Consider the following 25,042-nt stretch of genomic DNA (forward strand, 5'->3'; position numbering starts at 1 on the left):
TGCAGTCCCTTCTGTTCATTGCAGATTTTTAATGTTTCATAATTTGATCATACAACATTGCCCCCTCTATTCCTAAAAAACAAAATCAGTTACAAAAACAGAAAATGTTGGCACAACTCAGCAGGTCTGGCAGCATCTGTGGGGAGAAAGCAGATGTAATGTTTCAAGTTTGGTGGCTCTTCATCAGACCACTGATGCTGCCAGACTTGCTGAGTTTCACCAGCAATTTCTGTTTTTGTTTCAGATCTCCAGGATCCGCTGCTGTTTGTTTTATAACAAAATCGTTTAGTTGGATCATATCAATCACAAAACTGACTGTCTCAGTTGACCTCCACAGTAGTGCAGAAGAACTCTGGTGGAGAGGGGGTTGAGTGAGGTGGGGGGGCATTGGTTGGGCTGGGAAGAGTTTGGTTGGCGTTGCTTTGTGCCTTTTTCCTTCCCATTTCCCTCTTAAATCATGTCTAATTATGTTCTCAAAATGTTCAAACCCAATGTTCTTTTGGGAGCTCAGAAAACAGATTTTGGAAGCATTCAATAAAATTGCAGGATGAGTGTTAAATAGATCTTTGTTACTGGTTTTACTTCCAGCCATTTCTAATTTCCAATGGTCATGTATTTGAACTGCTAGGTCATTTGTAGTTACTAGCTTAACTGGGAAGTTAAACAAATTTTTTACAACTTTCTTTGGTTCATAAATTGGAATAGACTTTTGGGGCATTGCCTGGTTTCTCTGAAATCTGCTGTTAGATTTATCTCTCAGGTCATGCATATTCATTTAAAAATGTACATTGTGTCTTTATCTCTCCATGGAACAATGATGATCAGTGAAATTTGTGGTTTGGCAACTATTTCTAATATTTCCACTTGTCCATTTTTACCATTTCCTAATTTCTTGAACCATGGTGTAATGACACTGTGCATAGTACTAACCTGGTCAAACCATAATCCTGCAGTATAATGTGTGTGTGTGTCATATTGACTATTATTGATAACAATGAAATATCCCTTCACCACTTGACCAAAAATTGACTTGAGCTAAAAATAAGTTGGACAGCTGGAAGGAAAACTGCATATTTCAAGTCTTGCAGAAAAAATACGTTATTTACAAATTAATGATGGTTCTAGAATGTAAGCAATTATCATTTCCCAAATTTTTGTGGTTATTTGATGTTTGGCAAACAACTGACTCATTTTATATGGGTGAATTTAGATGTTGTGTCAAAGACAAATAGGTTCATTTTTAGCTCAAAATGAACTGGATATTAATGCAACAATTTTCTTGGCTTTTCACAGACACCTTCTAAGTTAATTTTCATTTATTGCTGTAGTTCATAATGAAGGCAAACGTGTTGACAAATGAATTATTCATGCTATTTGTAGTGGGTGTTAGATTTTCGCTCAGAGTTTTCTTCATTGGTAATAGTTTGAATTCATAGATGCTAAAATTTGCTGATGTCAACATAAAAATGTAATTGTGTGTCAATATATTTATCATAATTTTGAGAAGATGTTTTGTAAGGTAATGTGGTTTTTCTTTTGCTGCATTTGACATAAATTTTAACTTTTATCAGTGCTGGAGAAAAGTGAATTCAAGGATGAGTCCCAACATTTTCGCCTCTATGCTGATGAAGAAATGGAAGGGACCAGCTCCAAAAGCAAACAGTTGCGGAATGACTTCAGATTGGTTGAAAACATTGTTGTTAAATCCCTTTTGGTAAGCAGAAAGTGATGCTTTCTACATTTGAAGCAGGAGTCTTTCCATGGTGTTATACAAATTTTGCAGAACATTGATTGCAGAAATCTGAATGAAATGCTTTCTTCAAATTAGGTTAATAGGAGGAATGGTAATTTATTCAATACTTTGTAAGTGTGTAAATTTTTACTTTGAATTTTAACGCAATCTAACATTGTATAAATGACAAGCAAATTTTAGATGCCTTTCATTTGGTTAGATGGAAAGCTAATGGACATTTATCTTTCATTTCTTGATTTGTGTTTAAGTGAAGACATGAATCCTTGTCTTTCTTTTTCCCCTGGTGAGCTGAATCCTTTTGATTTTTCTTTCACGTTACAATGCCTTTTTGTTCCTTCCCTTCCTGCATTGTGCCACTTTTTACAAGAACAGACTAATAATATTTTCTCTCTCTTTTAATCCCCTCTCTCTCTATCACTGGCAGTTCTTTTTCTCTCTCTGGTATTTTGTCTTTTTCTTCTCTCTGGTGCATGCACTTCGTCTTTCTCTCTTGCACTTTTTCTCACTTTCTTGCTCTGTCCTGCATGCTCTTCTTCTCTGTATCTATGGTGCACATTCTATCTCACCCTCTGTCTTGCTCACTTATTTTTTTTCTCTTGGCTCTCATTTTCTGGCTCTGTGGCACTCTCTCCAGTGCTCCTTTTTTTCTCTTTCTCACTCTGATCTTTTTCAGTCTGGTGCTCATTTTATCTCTCTGGCACTTGTTCTCTCTCTTTCTGTTTCTGTCTCTCTCTCTCTCTTTCTCTCTCTCAATGGCGGCAAAATAACTATCTGGCCTGCAGAAAACCCAGGCCCTAATTCTCAAAGGGACTACTGCACAGTACAGAAAATTAATACTTTCTCCCCCTGCCAAAGCATGTGACAGTGGTATTCTGGAGGGAAATGTGAACAATTCAAGGTGGTATGAAAGCCTAAAATGCCCATAATTTTTGGTCTTGATGAAATTGTAGTTATTCTTCAAGCCTTTCCAGAAAGCAGTGATTGTGTTCTTTATCTAGGAGTATTGGTTTTGATGTACAGTATAGTGGATAGGGCTATTGTGGCCAGTTTTATCATCACTGAACAAATGTTGAAATATATTTCTTTGTCGAATGATTTGAGGATAGATTTTATTGCTCACTGAACTATGTTTTTGGCTGCAACAATAAGACTTAGTCAAAGATTTAACAGACTTTCAACATTTATCTCTATCCCTTGGTTTACCTGAAAATAGTATTGGTGTATTTGATGTTGCATGCTCCCTTTCTTTGCCAAAATCTATTGAGGACTATTTCAAGGTACACAAATTCTGTCTATTTCCAAATTGCATGCAATATTCATTTTTCAATCTGCTCTCCTCATTGAGGCAATGACTGATGGTGGAGTAGAGCTCCACAAGTTTCATCCCTGATGAGGTAGTGTTATTTGTGCATAAATTCCATGTAAATTTGTTAATTTCCTCCCTCTGTGATTGGTGTTTAGGATAAGGATCACCCATTGTAATTCCTTCTCTCTTCTCTGCCCAAGCAATGATGAACCATATGTAATGTGTTTCCTACAATGAGCAAAATTATTGGAAATAAGCTGCTGTTAATAGATAACAGATTAAAACCTGAAAATTTCCTGATCTTTGTGCTAGTACTATGCTTATCATGTAATTATTCAATGAGCCGACAAGCAGACTTTTATGATGTTTTCCAACTGTATAAATAAATCAAAGTATGGAATAATGAACCAAATCTCATATGCTGTTATGGTTAGATGGGTAGGAAGGGGTGAATTTCTAACCAAGGTTGAAAACTGACTGACTGATCAATAAGCTTTGCTCTTGATGTACTATCCCAGAAACAAAAATGAGCTTGCCCACTATTAACAAAATAGACATTACAGTTGTCAGTGGACAAATGGTGCACTATTATTGTGTATTTGGCTTTATTGATGATACAGTATATTGGTAAACTGATTGATTGAGTTTATACTGGACCTGAATTTGGTAATCTGAGAGCTTTATTTGAGTTGTAATTCATTCACTCCCACATTGTTACAAGGAATTAAAATGAATGTAACATTATATGGATAGAGTTATTTGCAGTGACATTTTTAAACTGTACATAATTTTTTTGGTGTTACAATGACTAACATTATTTTTGGTGAAAAGCTTAATATTCCTTGCAATTTCCAGATAACCTCACTTGAGGTGAGAAACATTTACTCATCTAACCAGACCTTGATTGAAAAGCTAGCCCAGTGTCGACCACATATCGACGCCAATTGTTGTAAAATCCCATCTGAGTCACTAATGTCCTTTCTTCAGAATAGCCAGACCAGTCTCGAAACATCAACTCTGTTTCTCTCTCCATAGATGCTGCCAGACTTGCTGAGTTTCTCCAGCAATTTTTGTGTTTGATTCAGATTTCCAGCATCTTAATTATTTTGCTTTTAATCTTGCCATAATTGGTAGGTGTGCTGTCAGCTGCATAGCGACACTCCTTAAAGCCTACCTATTTGACCTTGCTTTGGCTATCTGCTCTAATATTTCCTTATACAGTCTACTATCTTGTTTTATAATGCCACTGTCAAATGTCTTGGGATGTTTTATTACATTAACTGTGCTATGTAAATAGGTTTAGTCATGGATCACTGATATTTAGGCTCACACATGAATAATAGCCATTTGGACAAAGGCTGTAGAAATAGCTATCTTCAGTGAAGATGATTTTGTCAAGGTAGAATATTCTTTTGTAACATCATATGAAGTTGTTAATTGCTTTTATGCTTCTTCAAAGTGCATTTAAAGTTCAGTTAACATACCCACATCAAAACTGGTCTGATTAATGTGACTTACTTGTCATGTTTTGAACACTGATATTGTCTTTTCTTCTTATCGTTTGATGCCAGTTAGATTCTCTTTGTCATCACATAAAACGTTTCCATTTCATTGGTCATCAAGTTAAATTCTCCAAATAAAACTACGCATAAGGTGTGGTGGGAATCCTTGGATAGGGGTGCAATTAGGAATGGGGCTTCTAATACTAAGCCAAATTCTGAGGTTAATGCAGCTTTCTATCCAATCCTCACATGAAACATTAAGTTTTTGTCAATGGCTCATTTTGGAAGTATTTTACTTAATATAAACACTTAATCATGAATCTATTTTCAATTCAAATAGGTCTGTTTTGATTTCCAGAGTCTAAAGAGTTCGAGTGACCCAAATGTTGTCTTGCATTTTTTTGGTGAGGTCCAACTTCCATGACAATTTATGTTGGCAGTGATGAATTTGAATTTTCCCCTTTAATTTCATTAACTTAACTTTATCTAGTCTAATAAGGACCAAACAACCACCATTAATTATAATAAAAATCCACCTGGCTCATTTTTCTCTTTTAGCAGAGGAAATTTGAGCTCTTTACTTCATTTGACCTACTTGTGACTGCAGACTCACAGCCATGCAGTTGACTCTTAACTGCCCTATGGGAAATTGTGATCGACAATAAATGTTATCCATGGATGAATTTTAAAAATTTTAAATAATCCTCATTCATATTCAAAGTTTTTGACTTCCAGAAATCATTCAGTAGCCTTCATGGTTCACACTTAAAGTTGAGTACAGTATTAGCTCAAATCCAGGAAATAATCAAGATTAATTATATTTTTAAGTATTGACAAAATATAGCTTATGATGAGTGTGAATCCTCTTAGATTGTGCCACTTACAAACATGCGAAATAGAAGGCTATTCAACCCATCGAGCCTGTTCTGTCATTCAGTAATGGCTGATTTGTTTGTATTTTGAATTCTGAATCACCATTTACCCCTGATAACCTTTGATTCCTTATCTAACAAGAATCCATTTACGACTGCCTTGACCTTACTTCTACTTCCTTCCGAGGCAGAGAATTCAAAGTTGTGCAACTCTCTGAGAGAAAGAAGAAGTTCTCCTCATCCCAATCCTATAAGGATAACCCCTAACTGTAAAGTGGTTTCCCCAGCTCTGGGCTTGCTACAAAATGAAACATTGTTTCCAAGTCTACTTTATCAAGACCATTCAGAATCTTATATACTTGCATCAAATCACCCCTTACTTTCATATCTCCAACATAAACAAGTTCATCCAGTGCAACCTGCCCTTATAAAAATAGCCCAGTATCAAACTCCTTTGAACCTCCTCCAATACGTTTATGCCTTTCTTTAAATAAGGAGACCAAAACTGCACACAGTATTTGAGAGGTGGTCTCACCTATGCCCTGTGTTACAGAAGCATTATATATTTTTGCTTTTTGTCACAAGTTATTGCTTTTGCAATCCCTTTAATTTTGTAGATAAACTGAATTATCCACAATCCACAATACTATATTCAATACGTATTTCTAAATGAAGGACAACAAATAAACTGGAAGGCAAGGAAATATGGTTAAAGGACTAACCATTATTGACCAAGTAATACAAGGATCTCTTATTAGTTTAATACCGACTAGGTGCTCTCTCGCCTTAGACTTTCCCCGAAGTGGAAACAATCTCTGTGCATCTATCCTGTCAAGTCCCCTAAGAATCTTGTGTGCTTCAATAAGGCCCAACCTACTCAACCTCTGCTCATAAGAAAATCCCTCCAAGACTGGTATCAGCCTTCTCTGGACTGCCTCCAATGCCAATATACCTTAGATAAGGGGCCCAAAATTGTTCACAGTGTTCCAGGTGTGGTCTAACTACTTGACTCTGCTTGATTACCTTGAACTTAACGCAAGTGAGCTGTTATAACTTCTTTCCTAATAGTATCTAACATTTTCCATATGACCAATGTTAAGCCAATTGGCCTGTAGTTTCCTGCTTTCTGTCTATCTTCCTTTTTGAATAAAGGAGTTACATTTGCTATCTTCCAATTGAACGGGATTTTCTTGTATCGAGCAAGTTTTGAAAAATTAAAACCAATGTATCAACCATCGCATAAGTCACTTTATTTAAGATGCTGGGGTGAAGTCTGTCAGACTTGGTCACATGTCAGCCCACAGTTCCAACAATTTTATCAGAACCACTTCCCTGGTGATTTTCTTGAGTTCCTTTCTTTCATTTCCTCATTTGTCACTATTTCTGGGATGTTACTTGTATCCCCTGTAATGAAGATCAATGTAAGACACCTGCTCATTTCATCTGCCATTCCCTTATTTTCCACTATTAATCTTCCAGACTCTCTTTCTACAGACCAACACACTCTTTTTGTTAACTTCTCTTTCTTTAAAAAAAATCTCTTACTATCTGTTTTTACTTTTTCCCTTCAAATAATTTGGTATTCTTTACTGTTTTTCTATATTCTATCCAATCATCTGACCTGTCCCTTATCTTTGCACAATTATATGCTTTTTCTATAAGTTTGATCGTATGTTTAGCCTTTGCAGTTAACCATGGACAGTTCTTAGAATTTTTTTTACTCTTTAGAATGTACTCTGATGTATCCACAAAATGTCTGCCTCTCTTTTGATCAATTTTAGAACTTAATTTGCCAATTCATTTTAGTCAGTTCTGTTTTCATGCAGAATTTGGAAAAGTGTAAGGTAGTCAACATGTTCTGCCATGGAATGAGATATGGCTGAATAGTGACCTATCTTACTTTACTTGCCTTTGCTCATATCCCTTTGTGTCTTTTGAGTAACAAAAATCTATCAATCTATGTTTTAGGCCGGATAGCTGTTCTTGCGTCATTTGTTATTTCAGTTGCAAGTTCCAACATTCTGCTTCCATTTTTCACAAATAAATGTTTTCTAAAACACCGCTTAGGAAATTTGTCATGTTTTATATTGTGTTTCACTTCTCTTAATGTGTACATTAGGTGATTTCTCCAATAGTATAACACTAACACAGTTTCAAGTTTGGAAAGTGGAGTTCTCTCTGTTAGTAAAAAGTGTGATGAGCAGATTAGACATTGCAAGAAAACCTCAACAGCTCAGATGTGAAGTTCATCTTCAGGGACAGAAAGCAGATGCTTACAAATTTGTCACCCTTTATTAACCATTTCTATCGACTGACTGTAGTCAACACAATTTTACTTTGATGGAGAGCACTTTTTCAAGTTTCAAAGAGTGACTGAAAATATGTTAAACTAGTTCTGATTTTGACATGCTTGGAAATGCTTAGTTGTTGCTAATGTAAGTTGTCATTAAAAGAAAACTGAATACTCCTCAATGACAACTGACATTCCAAATTCAAGCTTTGAAACCTCACTAGTTTTGCAGTTCTATCTCCTATTTTAATTGATTTGTGTTGTAGACTTGCTTGCCAAGCTGGTGTGTGTTTGATTGTAGACGGTTCATCACCCTGCTAGGTAACGTTGTCAGTGTGCCTCCGGTGAAGCGTTGGTGTTCCGTCCCGCTTGTTATTTATACGTCTCGGTTTACAGGGGTGGTTGGCATTACTTCCGGTTCTGTTTTTTCAGTGATTTGTATATCTGGTCCAGTACAATCTGTTTGTTGATAGAGTTCCAGTTGGAATGCCGGGCATCCAGGAATTTCCTGGCATTTCTCTGTTTGGCGTGTGCTATTATGGATGTGTTGTCCCAGTTGAATTTGTGTCCTTCTTTGCCCATGCAGATTGTGACTAGTGAGAATTGGTTGTGTCCCTTGGTGGCTAGTTGGCGTTCATGTATCCTTATTGTCAGTTTTCTTCCAGTTTGGCCTATGTAATGTCTCTCACAGTCCATGCATGGTATTTTGTGTATCACGTTAGTTTTATTGGTTGTGGATATGTGATCCTTTGCATTTGTCAGTAGCTGTTGCAGGTGGTTGTTGGTTTGTGGGCTACCCTGCTACCTAGGGGTCTGTGTAGTCTTGTGGTCATCTCTGATATGTCTCTGATGTACAGTAGGGTGATTTGTGTCTAGTGACTAAATAACAAGTGGGACAGAACACCAACGCTTCACCGGAGCGCACTGACGATGTTACCTAGTAGGGTGACGAAATGTCTGCAATCAAACACACCGGCTCAGCAAGCAACTCTACAAACTCATTCACAACCGAGCAACACATCTTCTCAAAAACTTTAATTGATTTGTATTGACTCTAGTGAAGGTTGGACCAGGAAGCTGTGGATGGTTGTATAATTAATTCTATTTTGTTACCCTAGATTTTCCCCGAAGAAGAGAATTATGGATTTGAAATTGAAGAGAAAAATAAGGTCATTGTGGTGAAATCTGTACAAAGTGGCTCTTCTGCTGAGGTAATTACTGTTTTTCTTTGGCTCTGAATTTCAATTCAGCAACAATGAGCAGAACAGAATGGCCTACACCTGTTCCTATTTCTTAAAACAAAAATAGCCCTAGAGCAGTACACAGCATTGCTTGGCACTTCACAAAACACTTGAAATATTGGTCTTCCATATGGCAGTGGAGCAAGAGTGCAAGCACTTAAATATTTGCTAATTTAGCATCTTGACTTTCTGAGCATGTTTCAGTGTTTAGAGATTGGTCTATTGAAAGCCTGGGCCTTGAAGGTGAGGTGAAGAAAGTATGGGACACATAAAATCCAAAAAAAGACTCTACAACTTTAAGGTCTCAGATGTTTGTGAGGCTGAAGAAAGTGCAAAGAAAGGAAGTGGCTGAGAACGTATAAGTCAACTCCAGAGCATTGGGTGAAATGTTTGTTTTAGGATAAGGTATTACATGGGGATGGATGAAGCCAAGGATGGATTGCAAAACTAAGATGGAAGTTTTAAAACTGAGTGCTGTCAGACCAGAGGCTGTTGTAACTCAGCAAACATGGATGATGATTGGATGAGACTTAGTATGAGTTCAAATGCTTACAGTATACTCTGGATGTTCTAAAGTCTGTGGAAGCTATGAGCTGGCCTGGATAATATTGGGATAGACAAGTTTGCAGAGAAAATATGAACAAAAGATTCATCAGCAGATGGTCTGGTGCAGGAGTGAGCATAGACTGTCTACACTAGCGAAAATAGACAGCTTTTCCATTTTAATGATATGTATTTATGTATGTCCCACAAAAAATTGGATAGGGCTATGGAGGAGACACACATGTGAATGACAATAGTTCACATTTCAGTGGGATATTTATGATTCTCCTGGATTATATTGTCTCAGTAAATTCCAAAGAAAGTAAGTCACCATTATTTTGATGATCCATATGTGGCAGACCCAATTTGTAGCAAGAAGCCAATGTATTATAAAATAATGGACTAGAGTTAGATTTGCAGTTCATGTAATATCCTGTTACAGAAAAAAAGAGGCACAGGAACTGCTTGATTAATTAATATTTTCCAAACTCCAGACATATGTAATGTATTTATAATTGTCCAATTTTTTTCTCTTAAAAGATAAAATATGCTGCCTGACCAATCATAGGTCATAGTTAAACCAACGAGATTGATATATGGGTTCCAATATTTAGGGCATGTTTAGTCTGGTTTTTCATCGTTGATATGTTTCAAAAATCAAGTTATTACATATAAAAAAAAATTGAGGACCATGTCATGCATGGTCATACACCTTAAATTATAAAATGTCATAGGCAACCAATACAATGACTCCGTTAGACATGCTATAATTTGCGTGAGGGGGTCAGTCATTTGAAATGTTATAGTGGTCTCTTGGAATCAGAATACAGTATCAAAGCTGCAGTTCAACTCAACATAAAAATGTACGGTTAAGCCTCAATGATTTCTTCTTCAAATGTAAGAATGCAGTTCTATTAGTTAGCAGCAATTTCTTGCAAGTGTGCATGTCCATTTGAAAGTGGAATTGCCCGAAACAATCATAATAATAGCATTTCCACGGTAAAACTTCAATATGAATAGATTAGTTTAATTCTGATGCACCAGTACCACACATCATTTTCTCGCTTTGTGGTACCAAAAGAGCAGGAGTGCTTCTAGGGATTTTCTATTCACTCACTGCATACGTTTCTTCGCTCTGGTTATATTTTAACCAGAACAATAACAATTCTGACATCTTGTCTTACCAACCATAGATTTTGTGTAAATTAAAACAATTTCATATTTAGTAATTTGGTGTGAATTTTGAGTTGATCAGAAAAAATACATTATGTCAAAGCATTTCATTTTGCACTCATTAGGATAATTCACAAGAATAACAATGTAAATGGAAAACAACACTTGTACGGTGTGTGAAGAGAATGTTGATTGGTTCGCAAGTGAAAGGTGATAGGTAGACACATTATCGTGCAGAATCTACCAGTTATAGATGGTGACCAACAATTAACTGCAAAGCTTTGAATGAAGTTTGAACCATGCAGATTGCCTTGACCAGTCAGTTATTGTCCTAAGAAAAGAACTGGTAAACAGTTGACACCTATTTTGTTGAGTTGAAACAGGCGTAGTATATGTACGTATCCTTACTGCCAAGAACCGGGAATGTATGCATTGGTGTTTTAGATGAATGAGAGCTGATCTTGCTGAAATCTGCAAGATGATGAGGAGACTTGACATGGTGGACGCTGAAAGATTGTTATCCCCTTATCGGAGAGCCTAGAAATAGGGAACATAGTTTAAAAATTCAAAATGTTTAAGATATGATGAAGAGAAATATTTAGACTTGGGGAGGAGGGGGTTGTGAATCTGTTTGCCCAAGGGGAAACCAGAATAGAGGTTGGATTATTTAATATTTTGAAGGCACTCGTGGGTACATTCACAAGGGAGTTAAGTAGTATTGCAATAGAAAAGTGGAGTTGAAGCCACAGTCAGGTCACCTATGATCCTATTGAATGGCAGAGCAGGCTTAAGGGCCTAATTGCCTCCTTTTCCTAAGTTGTATGAGACAAACATTACTTATTCTTGACCATTTTACTTTAATAGGACTACTTTCAATTAGATTTTCAACTACCTGTTAGTAAACAATTACTTGAGCCTGCCACTGGAAATTCATATAAAAGTTCATTGTTTAGGTGCAATACATTAAGTAGGAATGTATGTAAGTGTAATCCAGTAACTCTGGAAGTGCACAATGTCTTTTCTAATGAACACTTTCTGATTAAAAATATTTTTGGGAAACTTAACAGTTAAAATTTTTTCGGTTGTTTTCAAAGCTGTGCTTGTGGAAGTGGTGAATGGAGTTTACAGGCGACTGGAATACTAAGCACAAATTGCCAGTCTGGTAATAAATGACAAAACCTTTAAGGATGCTGGTCACAGTGGCTCAACTGCATTATCATGCACCAGGCTTATTGAGTAAAAACTGAACAGATGTGCTTCATGTAAACTAGGATATCAGATTTTTCAGAACAGGGAAAAAACAAATTTAATTAAAACTACATGTTTGCGTTTCAGATTTTCCATATTAAAGTATTGTTGGTTTTCAAATGAAAGGCTTGTTTTGAATTAAGAGGACTCGGACTTGTTTACCATAAAATTCACTTCTACCCTTCTAACTCACTGTTTAGTTTGAACTTTTGTCTTTCCCTCATACAATGAACATTATCTAGAATACCAGCATTTGCTGATGCTCTGTTATGGAACTGCGTACAATGAAAGGAGTTCTAAAAGTCATGTTTCTCTTTGGGACATGAATTTTGAGCAATTATTCTAGTATTGTTATATATGTAGAGTTTGGTTCAAAGGCATCAACCTTTTCGGCTAGTATCGTTGTTCTTTTTTATTTATATCATAAATTGGAAGTAGATGTAATGTCAGAAAGTCTCATATTGGTGACTAATCCACAATAGATACATAGATGTCAACAGCACAGAAAAGGGCCCTTCAGCTCATTGAGTGCACACCAGATAAAAACAACCACCTAACTATTCTAATTCCATTTTTCACCACTTGGTGGATAGCCTTGTATGCTGTGGCATTGCAAGTGTACATCTAAATACTTATTAAATGTTATGAGAGTTTCTGTCTCTACCACCCTTACCGACAATGGGTCCCAGATTCCCACCACCTTCTGGGTGAAAACATATTCCTCAAGTCCACTCTAGACTTCCTGCTGCTTGCCTTAAATCTAAGTCCCCAGGTCCTTGATCTCTCCAACAAGGGAAATGGTTTCTTTCTGTCAATGACACCCCTCAGTCTCCTTTGCTTTGCATGATCATACTCATGCCTTTGTAAAAACTCTGATCTTTCATTTGTTCTGCAGGTGGCAGGCCTTCAGGTTGGGAGGAAGATTTACTCCATCAATGAAGATTTGGTTTTTCTTCGACCAATTTTGGAAGTGGAGACAATTTTAAATCAGTTGTACTGCAGTCGGAGGCCACTGAGGATGCTGATTGCCACAAAACCCAAAGAGTGAGTCATCTCATGTGACCAACAAAAGAAATTTATGCAGGATTTCAATATGCCTGCTATTAGTAATACTTCACATTAGTTACATAATCAGAGCATACCAATTTCTGTAAACTGCTTGCCATTTGAAAGGGCTATCAGGCAGATGAGATCATTGCAACCAATTGCATTTCAACAGCTTCCTCACTCTAGTTGCATCAGTCTCAACCTTGTTTATTTTGGGTTTTGTGTTGGATATTGGAATATTTCTACATTCACTGTTACATTTTGCAACTTTTTGATTAATCATACCTTATGTTAAAAATAAACAAATTTAGACAAGCACAACAATAGTGTTGCACAGCATTCCCAATTGTGCTGGTCTGCCTCTTTTTTCACTTCCTACATCTACCACCATTATCTTAATGCTAATTTTACATGTCTATTTTCACTTCAAACTTTTGTAAAGAAAAGTTTCATCCCTTCAGATGGGTTCTGAATCCAAGTCAGGTCTCAAAGTTCAAATGACAGTATTGAAACTTATTGCATTTTTTAGCAGCTATTCAAGTTTCAGTAATTTTTACTTTTTATTCTCAGCCATATCTATAAACAGCAAAAATCTTGAAAACACTTGACTTAGATGGATGTGAAAAGGGAGGTTTGCTGCTGTGGGAGAATCTAGAACTAAGGGTCATAGTTTAAAAATAAGAGGTTGCCCATTTAAGACAAAGATAAGGGAAAAGAAAAATCCCTGAGGGTTGTGAGTTTTTCGAATTCTCTTCCTCAAAAGACAGTCAATACAGAATATTTAAATATTTTTTAAGGAAGAGGTAGATAGATTCTTGATTCCAAAGGGATGAAAGTTATTGGGAATATCCTGGGATGTACAGCAAAGGTAAAGATCGGATCAGCCACGATCTTACTGAATGATGGAGCAGGCTGAAAGAACAAAGTGGCCTACTGTCGCTCCTTGTTTGTATGTTCGTATAAGGGTGACCAGAAATTGAACTGGACCAGCCATATGAATACTAGGACTACCAGAGCTGGGGCAAGCAACTCACCTCCTGCCTCCTCAAAGCCCTCAATAAGGCACAGTGAGGAGTATGATACATTTCTTTCCACTTGCATGGCAGAGGGCAGCTTCAACAATACTCAAGTAACTAGTCACAATCTGTGATGATGCAGCCCACTTGATCTTCCCAGCGTCTGTCACTAAAGCATAGTCACAGCATTGTGTCTCATCTACAAAATGTAAAGAAGCAACTTGTCAAGCTGTGTTCAACAGCACTTTCCAAGTCTGAGTCCTCTTCCATCTAGAAGGACAAGAACAACAAACATTGTATTGAAGTATTGTCTCACTATTGTCTCCCCATTCTAGACCAATTTAAACAGAGAATAGAAATTATCATTGGCACATCCAGTAACATCTGATTATCTCACTGAAGTCCTTGAGACCAGGGATCCCAGGTTGAAAATAGTTGTGTGGTTATTGGGAGAAAATACAATAGATAAATGATGTCCAAAAGCATTTAGGAGCTAACTTATCTAAGTTAGCAAATTAAGCGTGGAACTAAGCAAAGATGAATGTAGAAGAATGTCATGTATATCTCAAAAATGGATAGTTTAGACCACACGCTTGTTGAGAAATCCACCTGGTTTTCCTCTTAAAATAATTTAAGTAAGGATACTAGAATAGTTGGGCTAAAACTGCATGATGTTCATTTGTGATTTTGCTGTAATATAAATGATGACAGCAAGAGTCCCACTTATGGTCCTGCTTTGTGATTATGCATTGAAAGGCCTCTTGCTAACAAGACTGATTTAATTTATTGCACTTTTTAACATACTTGTAGTAGTATGGTTGCTTTCATGGCTAGCCACGAAGTGTGAGACTACGCCAATAAATACAAAGTTAAGATCAACTTGCTAAATGTAGTTACTCAACATTTATATTGCATGTTGATGCAGGATAATCAAAGTTCCCGACTCCTTGGAAGGACTGAGCTTTCAGATACGTGGAGCTGCCCCACCATTTGTTCATGCAGTTCTAAAAGGTAAGACATGCAAGTCAGGAAATTGGCATTGGATTTTACAGATCTGTTGCTAACATTGCCTTGGATGCACAATCAACTGTTGTGAAAATTCAGAGGTGATTATTATATATTATGTGATTTTACACAAAAAAAATGGTCCCTAATAACATGATAGTTGCTTTTGACATTGAATACAATTGGTGCAAGGACCTACCACCATCCCAGTGGTTAGAATTTGACTCATGGAAGGACAATTGTACTTTTTGCAGTAATGCTCAGTTGCACAGGATAGCGTATGCAAAAAAGGCAGGTAGTTGTGGGCATGGCCTATGGTCATAGCTCGCCAAAAACTGAATTAAAAGAAGACTATCACAGTAAAAAGATATTGCAAAATCATTTTTTAATGGATAATTATGTTTTAAAATTGCATTGGAAAATAATAATTCTTAAAAAATTAAAATGTCAACTTATTTTAGAGCAAGATAATTTACATTAGTTTGAAAAAATGATAATTTATAAAGTGAATACACAGAGCAGATGTTGTCACTTCACTCTGGACTGCAGTGAGCTCTGAATTGTGTATCAGCGATACATAAGAATGATGGAGAAATTCCACTAACAGTGCCTCCACTGTATACCCCGATTCAACCACTCGTCAACAAATGTTAGTATCTTTCTTGAAGCCAGTTCTAAAAGCATTCAGCCAAAACTCCTGCGAAACCAAGTACAAATGGGAGGACAAAGAAGTTGTAATAATAATACTAAGTTTCACCTTGAAGCATGGCAGTATTGACAGTAATGATTGGGAGCCACTAGATAAGAATGACAACAAGTTGTCAATTGAACTTGGGGTCCAAATGCCTAAATGATGAGGAAAAGCGATGGCAATAAGAATTAAGAGCAAATTCTACAATTTGACCCTCATTATCTCATGGGATGTCCTTCCCCATGTGCTCAAGTGTGAGTTGACTTGGCCTATCCAGTCACATGAAGATCCACAGCAGAAACTCAGGACCTAAAGTAGGTGTGTCAAAGAAAAGCATGTACATGTGTGCACTTTTGAAATTTGCAGGCCTCACCTACACCCAGTTGTGATGAATGCTGAACATTTGCCGCTACTGGTGCTGTAAAATCTGCCCCAAGATAGTTACAGGCTACATACTTACAACAGTGCCAAATGGATCTTAAATTGGATGCCAGTTGGAGAGATCAATCAATTGCTCTTATTGTTTTATTAGAGGTTTAACATTTTTTGATAACATTTAGAAATCATGTTCTTTTTTGTAGCTGTAAAGTGAAAACATTAATTTTTTTCCTGTTACACGTGTGGTGTACTGCTTCTGACCAAGCGGGTGCAATTCTGAATGGGGATAGAGCAATATTTGCACAGGCTGTGTGTACATATTTGGAACTGATGGAGGTGGAGGGTCAAACTATTGTGATATGCTTGCTTTTTATTTCCCTTTTTTCTTTTGATTCTCACTTTCATTCGTGCTTTACTTCCTATGCTGAGAACTCGTAGAGGAAGAACCCAAGTCCTCCCACCTTCTCTCAACCAATGTGCTGCCTTAGTGCCATTCATTCTCCCCCATTAGAACACGGGAGTTTTAATAAGATCCCAGAAACCTGGAACTGTGCTTAGCTGGCATTCTGCAAAGTTTCTTGATTTTGAAGGGATTGCATTTGGCTTGCAGTTACAGTCCCTAACATTGCACTTTTATGAGATGAGATTTTTTTTTCTCCCCTCCCCCTCTCCCTTCCAAGAATATGGAATCAATTTCAGCTTGTTGAATTGGCAAGACAAATTCCACACAAGCTCCTATCTGGCTCACCTTCAGTTAACAGCTGAGAAATTTGTAGAAACAGATTATTCATTCACCTTGTCTCCTGTATAGATTTACTTTCTCCCTCTCTTTCTGTCTTTTCTGTCATGGTATGTTTACGCACTTGACAAATTCCCGAGCTCAACTATAGCATAGTACAACACATCATGTCATTTTCTCACAATCCACACTAAATGCAAGTTTCAACATGATTTACAACTTTTTTTTCATTAGCTTTCTAGTATTACCAAAACAGTGTTTGTCCAGCACTTCAACAGAAAGCTCAAAATACAGCTTTTATAGTTCTACAATTACGTGAGCCTTAACCTTCAAACATTTGGATGATGACCTGCAATTTAACTTTCTTTGATCAATAAAGAAGTTTGAACTTGCAGAGAAATTGCATAATTGTACGCAGGTGAGGAGGAGGTGTGAAGACTCTATTTTTGGTAAAATGTAAGATGTTTTAGAAGTAGCAGAAATATTGGGTGCTACAAGTGAGATTGTAGAGAAGCTTTTAAATGTTTTTTTTCTTGTTTGAACACATTTTTGATGTCCTTGATTAATGATGGATAGGATCTCAACTTTGTACTGAGTACACAGTCAAAAATCTTCTTTTTTTCAAGTGTATTAATGACTTGGTATGTATTATTAGGGTAACAATATCCGGTGTTCAAATCAAAAAAAAGTGTATCTGCATGTTATTTGTTAAACATGATAAATAAGGTTAATGACCACTTTTGTCACAGCCAAATTTGGTTTGTTATCTATTTCAATTTTTAAGATAAAAATTTTCTGATCACCAAAACATTTAAATATTTTGTTTGAAAGATCATTCTATTTTGCTGCCACTATAGCATTATAATGAATAGATGACATCTGAAACTCTTAAAATTTTGTTCAAAACATAGCTTTAAGTTGATTAGTGCAGTCTAGCTCAGGTAAACATCTCCGCGTAAACTGTGATTAAAGCATGAAATTTGATTGTATTGAGTCATCTCATATTCACCAGCATCTAGTCTTTCTAATCTGGTAATAGTACTTGTCAATTCATTTATGGTGTAGATGTAAAGCTCTTCAAATTATTCATTTCCAATGGACAAGATTTGACATTACCACTTGCAGAATACCATGTATAGCTGAAAATTTCTGCCTGATTTTCATTTGTTTACATTATTTGGATTATTGGAAAAGCACCCAGAGGTGTTCCATTCTGTCATTATTGGAAATAATTGAATAGTGAACGTAAGGTAATATTAAAAGAGGTAAGAGTATGCAGATGGTTTCATGAGAGGCAGGAGTAGTGGGGGTTTGAGTCCTCTTAATATCTATCTTGGCATAAAGTCCATTTATTTCTAATTCTGTCTTTGTTTAAAGCCTTTAGGATTCTTTTCTGTTATAAGGAATATATAAATGCAAGTTGTTGGTTATTCTGCGAAACTTGGTGTGGAGGTGCAATTATTTCCTTGTGGAAGAAATGGCAGATAAAATGAATTTCCAACACAAAAGCACACAGAATACCAATTACCAAGTATATTGCAAACTCCTTCCTCGCTGAACAAGCCAGCGGTTGATCAAATCCACCATTTCTCATGCAATGCATGAATTTACGTCTTTACTGTTCCACTGTTGCCTCTGTCCAGTACTCGCAGTATCCTTGCAGTAACCTTTTCAAATTGTAGATCATCTAGAATGCTGCAACCCCCATTCTCACCTGTGTAATTCCTTATCATCCCTGTCCTCATCAAACTCTGGGTGTTTGCTGTATCCCAGAGATTCTACATTAAGATTCTTACCCTCAGTGCCAATTCCAGCCAAGGGTTTTCCAATTGCTATTTGTTCTATTGTGTGCCTTCTTCATTCCTTCAGTAGGGCCTTAGAGGTCCTAGTTCAGGATTGTCTTATGGTTAAAATGCAGGTTCACTTAGCAATTAAGAAGGCAAATGCAATGTTAGCATTCATTATGAGACAGCTAGAATGCAAAAACAGAGATGTATTGCTGAGGTTGTTTTTCAGACTGGAGGCCAGTGACCAGCAGTGTTCCACTGGGATCAGTACTGGGTCCACTTTTGTTTGTCATTTATATAAACAATTTGGATGACAATTTAGGAGGCATGTTTTGGAAGTTTGTGGATGGCACTAAAATTGGTGATAGTGGACAGTGAAGACAGTTGTCTAAGATTCCAAAGAGATCTTGATCAGTTGGGTCAATGGGCTGAGGAGTGGCAGATGGAGTTTAATTTGGATAAATGCAAAATATTGCATTTTGTTAAACAAACAAGGGCAGGAAATATACAATTAATGGTAGGGCCTTGGGTGGTGTTGTAGAACAGAGAGACCTAAGGGTTCGGGTACATAATTCTTTGAAATTTGCGACACATGTAGACAGGGTGGTTAAGAAGGCATTTAGCACTCTTGCTTTCATTGTTCAGACCTTTGAGGATAGAAGTTGAGACATCATATTGAGGTTGTACAGGATGTTGGTGAGGCCTCATCTGAAATAATCCTGGGAATGAAGGGCTTGTCACATGAGGAGTGGTTGAGGACTCTAGTTCTATACTCAATGGAATTTAGAAGGATAAGAGGGGATCTCACTGAAACTTGCAGAATACCGAGAAGCGTGGATACAATGGAAGTGGAGAAGATGTTTGCACTCGTAGGAGAGACTAGGACACAAAGGCACAGTCTCAGAGGGAAGGGGCAACCCTTTAGAAGTGAGATGAGGAAGAAGTTCTTTAGCCAGAGGATGATGAATCTGTGGAATTCATTGCAGCAGAAGGCTGTGGAGGCCAAGCCTGTGAGTGGCTTTAAGACAGAGATAGAATTAGAATTAGGTTTATTGACATGTGCACTCAAGTAAAAAGTACAAGAGTACGGTGAAAAGTTTACAATGTTGTCCCTCATAGCACTGTCGTAGGTACAAAGTTCCTACGTACAAGTCTTAGTTACAAAATAGAGAAATAAAAATAAGTTACATTACCTTACAGTGATTCATAGTATAAGTTAGAAAAACAAGAAACAAAGAGTTAACACGATTAACGTTACAGATAAATAGGACTTTGATTGGTAAGGGGATCAAGAGTCATGGGAGAAGGCAGGAGAATGGGGTCGAGAAACCTATCAGACATAACTGAAAGTCAGAGAAGATTTAATGGACCAAATGCCTTAATTCTGTTCCTATATCATATGGTCTTCCAATTCAATTCTGCATCATTTGCGGTTTCACTTTTAGTGTCAGTATTTCTTCCATCTGGAATTTATTTAACATCTCGAATTATCAAGGTTCTCCCTGCCTTCAAGGATTTATGGACCCTGCTTCTGCTGTGTTCACATCGGTTTTCTTTCCTTACTATTGTTTGAGGTCCACTTACCCACTACTATGACATAAACCATTGAAGATCTCCAGTTTATAATGAGCACTGTAAAAATGTAAATTGGCAGTTCAGGTCAATGAATGAGTTATTCAGTTTCTTAATAGAAATCTAACATGAGCAATGTGAGCATGAGTAGGCAGAGTATTATTCTATCATATCTCTCTACTTAAACATTCTGCTTTTACAGTCTTCCTACGAAAGTGGACAAACTCATAATTTCCCACTTGATGCACCATATGCCAAATTTTTGACCATTCACTTAACCTATCTATATGTCTTTGAATCATCTTCAAGCACATCTTTGTAGCATCAGCAAATTTCGTTACAATGTACTCTGTCCATCTTCCAAGTCATTAACGTACATTATAAATAGGTGAAGCCCAAAAACAAATCCTTGTGGTACTCCACTGGTTACTGTTTGCCAACTGAAAGTGACCAATTCTTCCAATTCTTTGTTTCCTATTAGTTAGCCAATTCTCTGTCCTTGCGAACATATCAGCCACAACACCTTGAGCTCTTATTTTGTGTTGTTAACTTAATATTATCAAATATAATCGGGTTGTTTCCTCTTGAGCAGTGGAGGCTGAGGGGAGACTTGACAGAAGTCTATAAAATTGAGATGCATAGATAGGGTTGATGATCAGAATCCTTTTTACCAGAGTTGAAATGTCTCATACTAGGCAGCATGCATTTAGGGTGAGGGGGGAAAGTTCAAAGGAGAGGTGAGGGACAAGTTTTTTACACAAGGTGGTAGGAGTCTGGAATGCACTGCCAGAGGTGGTGGCAGAGGCAGATACAATAAGGGCATTTAAGGGACTTTTAGATAAGCACATGAATATGCAAGGAGTGGAGGGATATGGACTAAGGGCAGGCAGAAGGGTTTAGTTTCATTTGGCATCATATTCGGTACAACATCTTGGACTGAACGGCCTGTTCCTGTGCTGTACTGTTCTTTGTTCTAAATAAGTAATGGAAATTCAAATACCTACCAGTTCCCTTTTATCCATCCTACTTGTTATATTCTTAAAGAAATATGAATAAATTTGTTAAACACATTCATGCAAGCAGACAGTCAAAATAATTTAATGTTTTTCTAAGTGTCCTGCCACAACCACATTAGTCATGGGTTCCAATGTATTCCAAAGACTGATGTTTGGCTATTTGCCTATATTTTCCTGTTTTATCTCTTTCGTTTCTTGAGTAGGGGCGTTGCTTTTGCTGTTTAGCAATTTACTGGAACATTTTCGGAATCTAGCGAATTTACAACCACTGCAGTCACTTCTTTCTTAAACTGTAAGCCATCAGGTTCAAGGACTTATCAGTCTTTGGTTATAAAAGTGTTCCTACTATTTCCTCTCCAATGATAGTATTGCTTTAAATTTTTCCCTCCTGTTTTTCTCCTTGATTTTCTACCATTCTTGTGATGCTTTGAGTGTTGTCTACAATGAAGACACATATAAGATATTTCTTCTAAATCTTATGTTTTTCTATGTGATCCATTATTAATTCCCCAGTCTCAGCCTCTAGGGGACTAATATTTACTTTGACTATTCTCTCCTTTTTATGTGCTTGTAGGACCTCTTGTTGTCTGCTTAATTTTTTGGTAGTTTTAGGTACTAATTTCTCCCACTTCATTTTTTAGCCATCCTTCATTGATTTCTAACAGTGCACTAATCTGACCAACTACATACATACTTCATACATTGTATGCCTTTACTTTTTCAATTTCATACCATTCATCTTTATCAAGTCTTTCTTTTCAATGGAATTTAGCTTTGTTGATGATTATGAATGTTCTTTAAATGTCTTTTAATGCTTCTCCACTGTCTTACCTTTTCACTATGTTCCTAGTCTAATTGAACCAAATCTGTCTTCATAACTTTGTAGTTGATGTTTAAGGCATTAGTTTCAGTCACAAACTTCTCACCCTCAAACTGAGAAATTGTATCATAATTACTCTTGCCTGGAGAATCTTTGTACATTGAGATTGTTAATTAATCTTGTCTCATTACACATTATAAAGTTTAAAATAGCCTATTCTCCAGTTGTTTCCACCAAAGTTTTGTTTGAAGTCTGCGTCGCAAATACATTCTAGGAAGTCTACCTCAGCACTATCTTTGCCCCATTTGTTGTGTCCAATATATATGAAAATTGAAATCACCCAGAAATTCAGAACTTTCCTTATAAGTCCCCATTATTTCTTTGTGTTCTCTGCCCTACATGTAGCTACCGCTATGGAGTGGTGTAAATTATTCTTATGAGTGACTTCTTTCCGTTGCTTCTCCTTATCAACATTAAAGCTGATTCCACAATTTGCTCCTCAGAGCTAGCATCACTTCTCACTACTGCCTTGATTTCATCCTTTAATCGCAGAAATACTCCACCCCTATTTCCTTCCTATATTTTTGAACTGTGAAATAATTTCACTTGCCATCAGCAACTTAATCTGAAAAAGAAAGCTTCCCAAACTAGTTATCTATGCTTGTCACTGACTACTTAAAAAGAAACTGAACACTCGAGAAACTTGTTGAGGTTTGTATATTGCAACAAATTGTACTAATAGAGTTCTATGTACAATTAAATCCATGATTCTCCAAAACTGTCAATTTTCTGTTGCTTATTTACTGTGAGCAGTTTCTGAAAATGTTAGGAGCTAATGCTGATCCTATGATCCAATTTAACCAAAAAGAATCATTTGTAGACTAAATCTTAGTGCAATAGATTACAACAGGATATTGCAGAATACTGGGTAGGAAAAAGCATTGTGTAGTGGTTATGGTAAAAGCTATTTATGTCTGAATACTGGGATTCCCAGAACCATTGACTGAAAACCATATGCTTCAAATCTCTTTTTGCCAAAAAATGCAAAACCTGTAAACAGTGGGTGCAAGGAGTGACAGAAGATTGTGTACTTCAACACAATTCTTTGACTAAGGCTTTTAATGAGTTATTGCTTATGATTAGCTCTGGATGAGGGGGTTTTCTAGTGTAAAGTAGTCACTTTCAAAACAGATGCCCTTTCCCTGAAAAACAACCCTGTTCTGGATTATTACAAAGCACATGGATAGTGTACAGAATGGACAATTTAGCTTTGACTTATCAAGATTTCACACAAGCTCCCAGGGAGTTCATTCGTGATGTCCCATCTTGCTAGAAAATATAGAGCTGTTAGTCTGTTTTATTCTTCTTCCCTTTCTTTTCTCTGTTCACTCTCTTATCACACTCAGGGTTTAAACACTGCATCTTTATGAATGAATGTCAAGTAGGCCAAACAAATTGAGGAAGTGAAAAAGTGTGCACACTGGATCTAATCTTAAAGCGTTGTTAGTCGTTACTGTGTGAATGTGTTTTGACTTCATCCTCTTAATCCACCTAGTGTGTGTACGAGTACTTGCATGAGAAATGTTGGGAAGAGTGTGAGAAGAATGACCAGGCCAGAATGTGGATTTCTCAATGCACAGGGTGACACAAGGAAAAGATTTATCATCTTCCATTCATTCATTTGTTGACCAAAATCTTTTAATTGTTGTTCATTTCAGTTTCTATTAAACATAGCAGTTTTTGTTTATATTTTGAAATGGGCCTTTTAAATGATAACTGTGAAATAATAATGCAAGAAGTCCTTGATGTTCTGGTCTACTGAAGATTTCCAGTTGTTAGTGGGGAATATTCTGTACAGATAGTGATGCTTATACAACGCATTTGATGTATTTCTCTACGAGAAGCTTTAATGGATATTATATTGGAAAGGAGGTCTGAAAATGGGAGCTCTTTCATTTCAATATTTGTTTAGTCTCAGTTTTTTTTATGCTTTTCTTTATTCTTCCATGGGATTTGGGCCTTGCTGGCAAGCCTCTTATTTGTTACCCATCCCTAAACTTCCTGAGTGACTGAATGGCTCATTAGGCCATTTCAGAGGGCAATTAAGAGTCAACCACATCGCTGTGGGTCTGAAGCGATGTGCATGCCAGACCAGATTGATTGCAGTCTTCCTTCCTGACAGGACATGAGTAAACCAGATGGGTTTTTACAACAATCGATAATGATTTCATGGTCACCATTGCTAACTCTATCTTATAGTTTCAGATTTTGCTGTGGCGTGGTTTGAAACCATGTTCTCTGAGCATTAGCACATGGGTCAGGAATACTTGTGCATAGTTACCACTGTGCCGCCATATCCTCATTGTGAGGATTTTCCGTATCCAGTTTGATGGTTGACTGCCCTGGGCAAATGCTACGAGCTGTAATTCAGCATAAGCCTATCAATGCAATGCTTTTCAACATCTGTTGTAGGGTTATGCAGTTTTAATTTTGTAGTCTATAAATAGATTGTAAGAATATGCTAAAATTCTGATTATCGTCCAGGGTCTGGGGCTGCAGCAGCGGGACTTCTTCCTGGCCAGTGTATTCTAAAAGTAAACGGAAACAATGTTAGCAAAGAAAACTATACTGAAGTACTTGAGCACTTCAGTGCATGCAGAAATAATCCACAGCATTTTCTGGTAAGTCACAATTTAATCACACACAGTTGTGGGATTTTACTCTAACTGGATGTTAATTCTTGGTCTCATCACTGTATCATCTTAAACAAATAAAATAATACGATGGAGGATTACCTTCTTAAATCATAAGTCTTCCTGGTGTTGTTGCCTCCACAGTGCTATTTGGTATGGAATTGTAGGACCTTGGCCATTCATGGTGTTAAGTGACTCGCAGTAGTACTGCTTCATAGTAAGAAAGTGAAACAGTCAAGTAATCCAACTGAGTTGCAGTAGTTCTGGTGTTTACCAAAGGCTAGGTGACATTGCAGATGTCAGAAGTGAGACAGTACCACACAAACCACTCAAATTGCTTGACAGTGTTT

General features: G+C 36.9%; 1 protein-coding gene across 2 annotated transcripts in view; it reads left to right on the forward strand.

Annotated features, from left to right (window-relative positions):
• The window catches only part of prex1 (phosphatidylinositol-3,4,5-trisphosphate-dependent Rac exchange factor 1), a 220,540-nt gene that overhangs the window by 141,970 nt on the left and 53,528 nt on the right, over positions 1-25,042 (forward strand). For both annotated transcript variants that reach the window (XM_020527744.2, XM_048608419.1), the window contains 5 exons: positions 1,572-1,714; positions 8,842-8,934; positions 12,824-12,972; positions 14,917-15,002; positions 24,544-24,680. In XM_020527744.2, the coding sequence (XP_020383333.1) occupies positions 1,572-1,714; positions 8,842-8,934; positions 12,824-12,972; positions 14,917-15,002; positions 24,544-24,680 (608 nt within the window). The remainder of the gene's footprint in view (positions 1-1,571; positions 1,715-8,841; positions 8,935-12,823; positions 12,973-14,916; positions 15,003-24,543; positions 24,681-25,042) is intronic.

Source organism: Rhincodon typus, chromosome 19 (genome assembly GCF_021869965.1).
Source record: "Rhincodon typus isolate 14 chromosome 19, sRhiTyp1.1, whole genome shotgun sequence".
In the NCBI taxonomy this organism is placed as follows: domain Eukaryota; kingdom Metazoa; phylum Chordata; class Chondrichthyes; order Orectolobiformes; family Rhincodontidae; genus Rhincodon; species Rhincodon typus.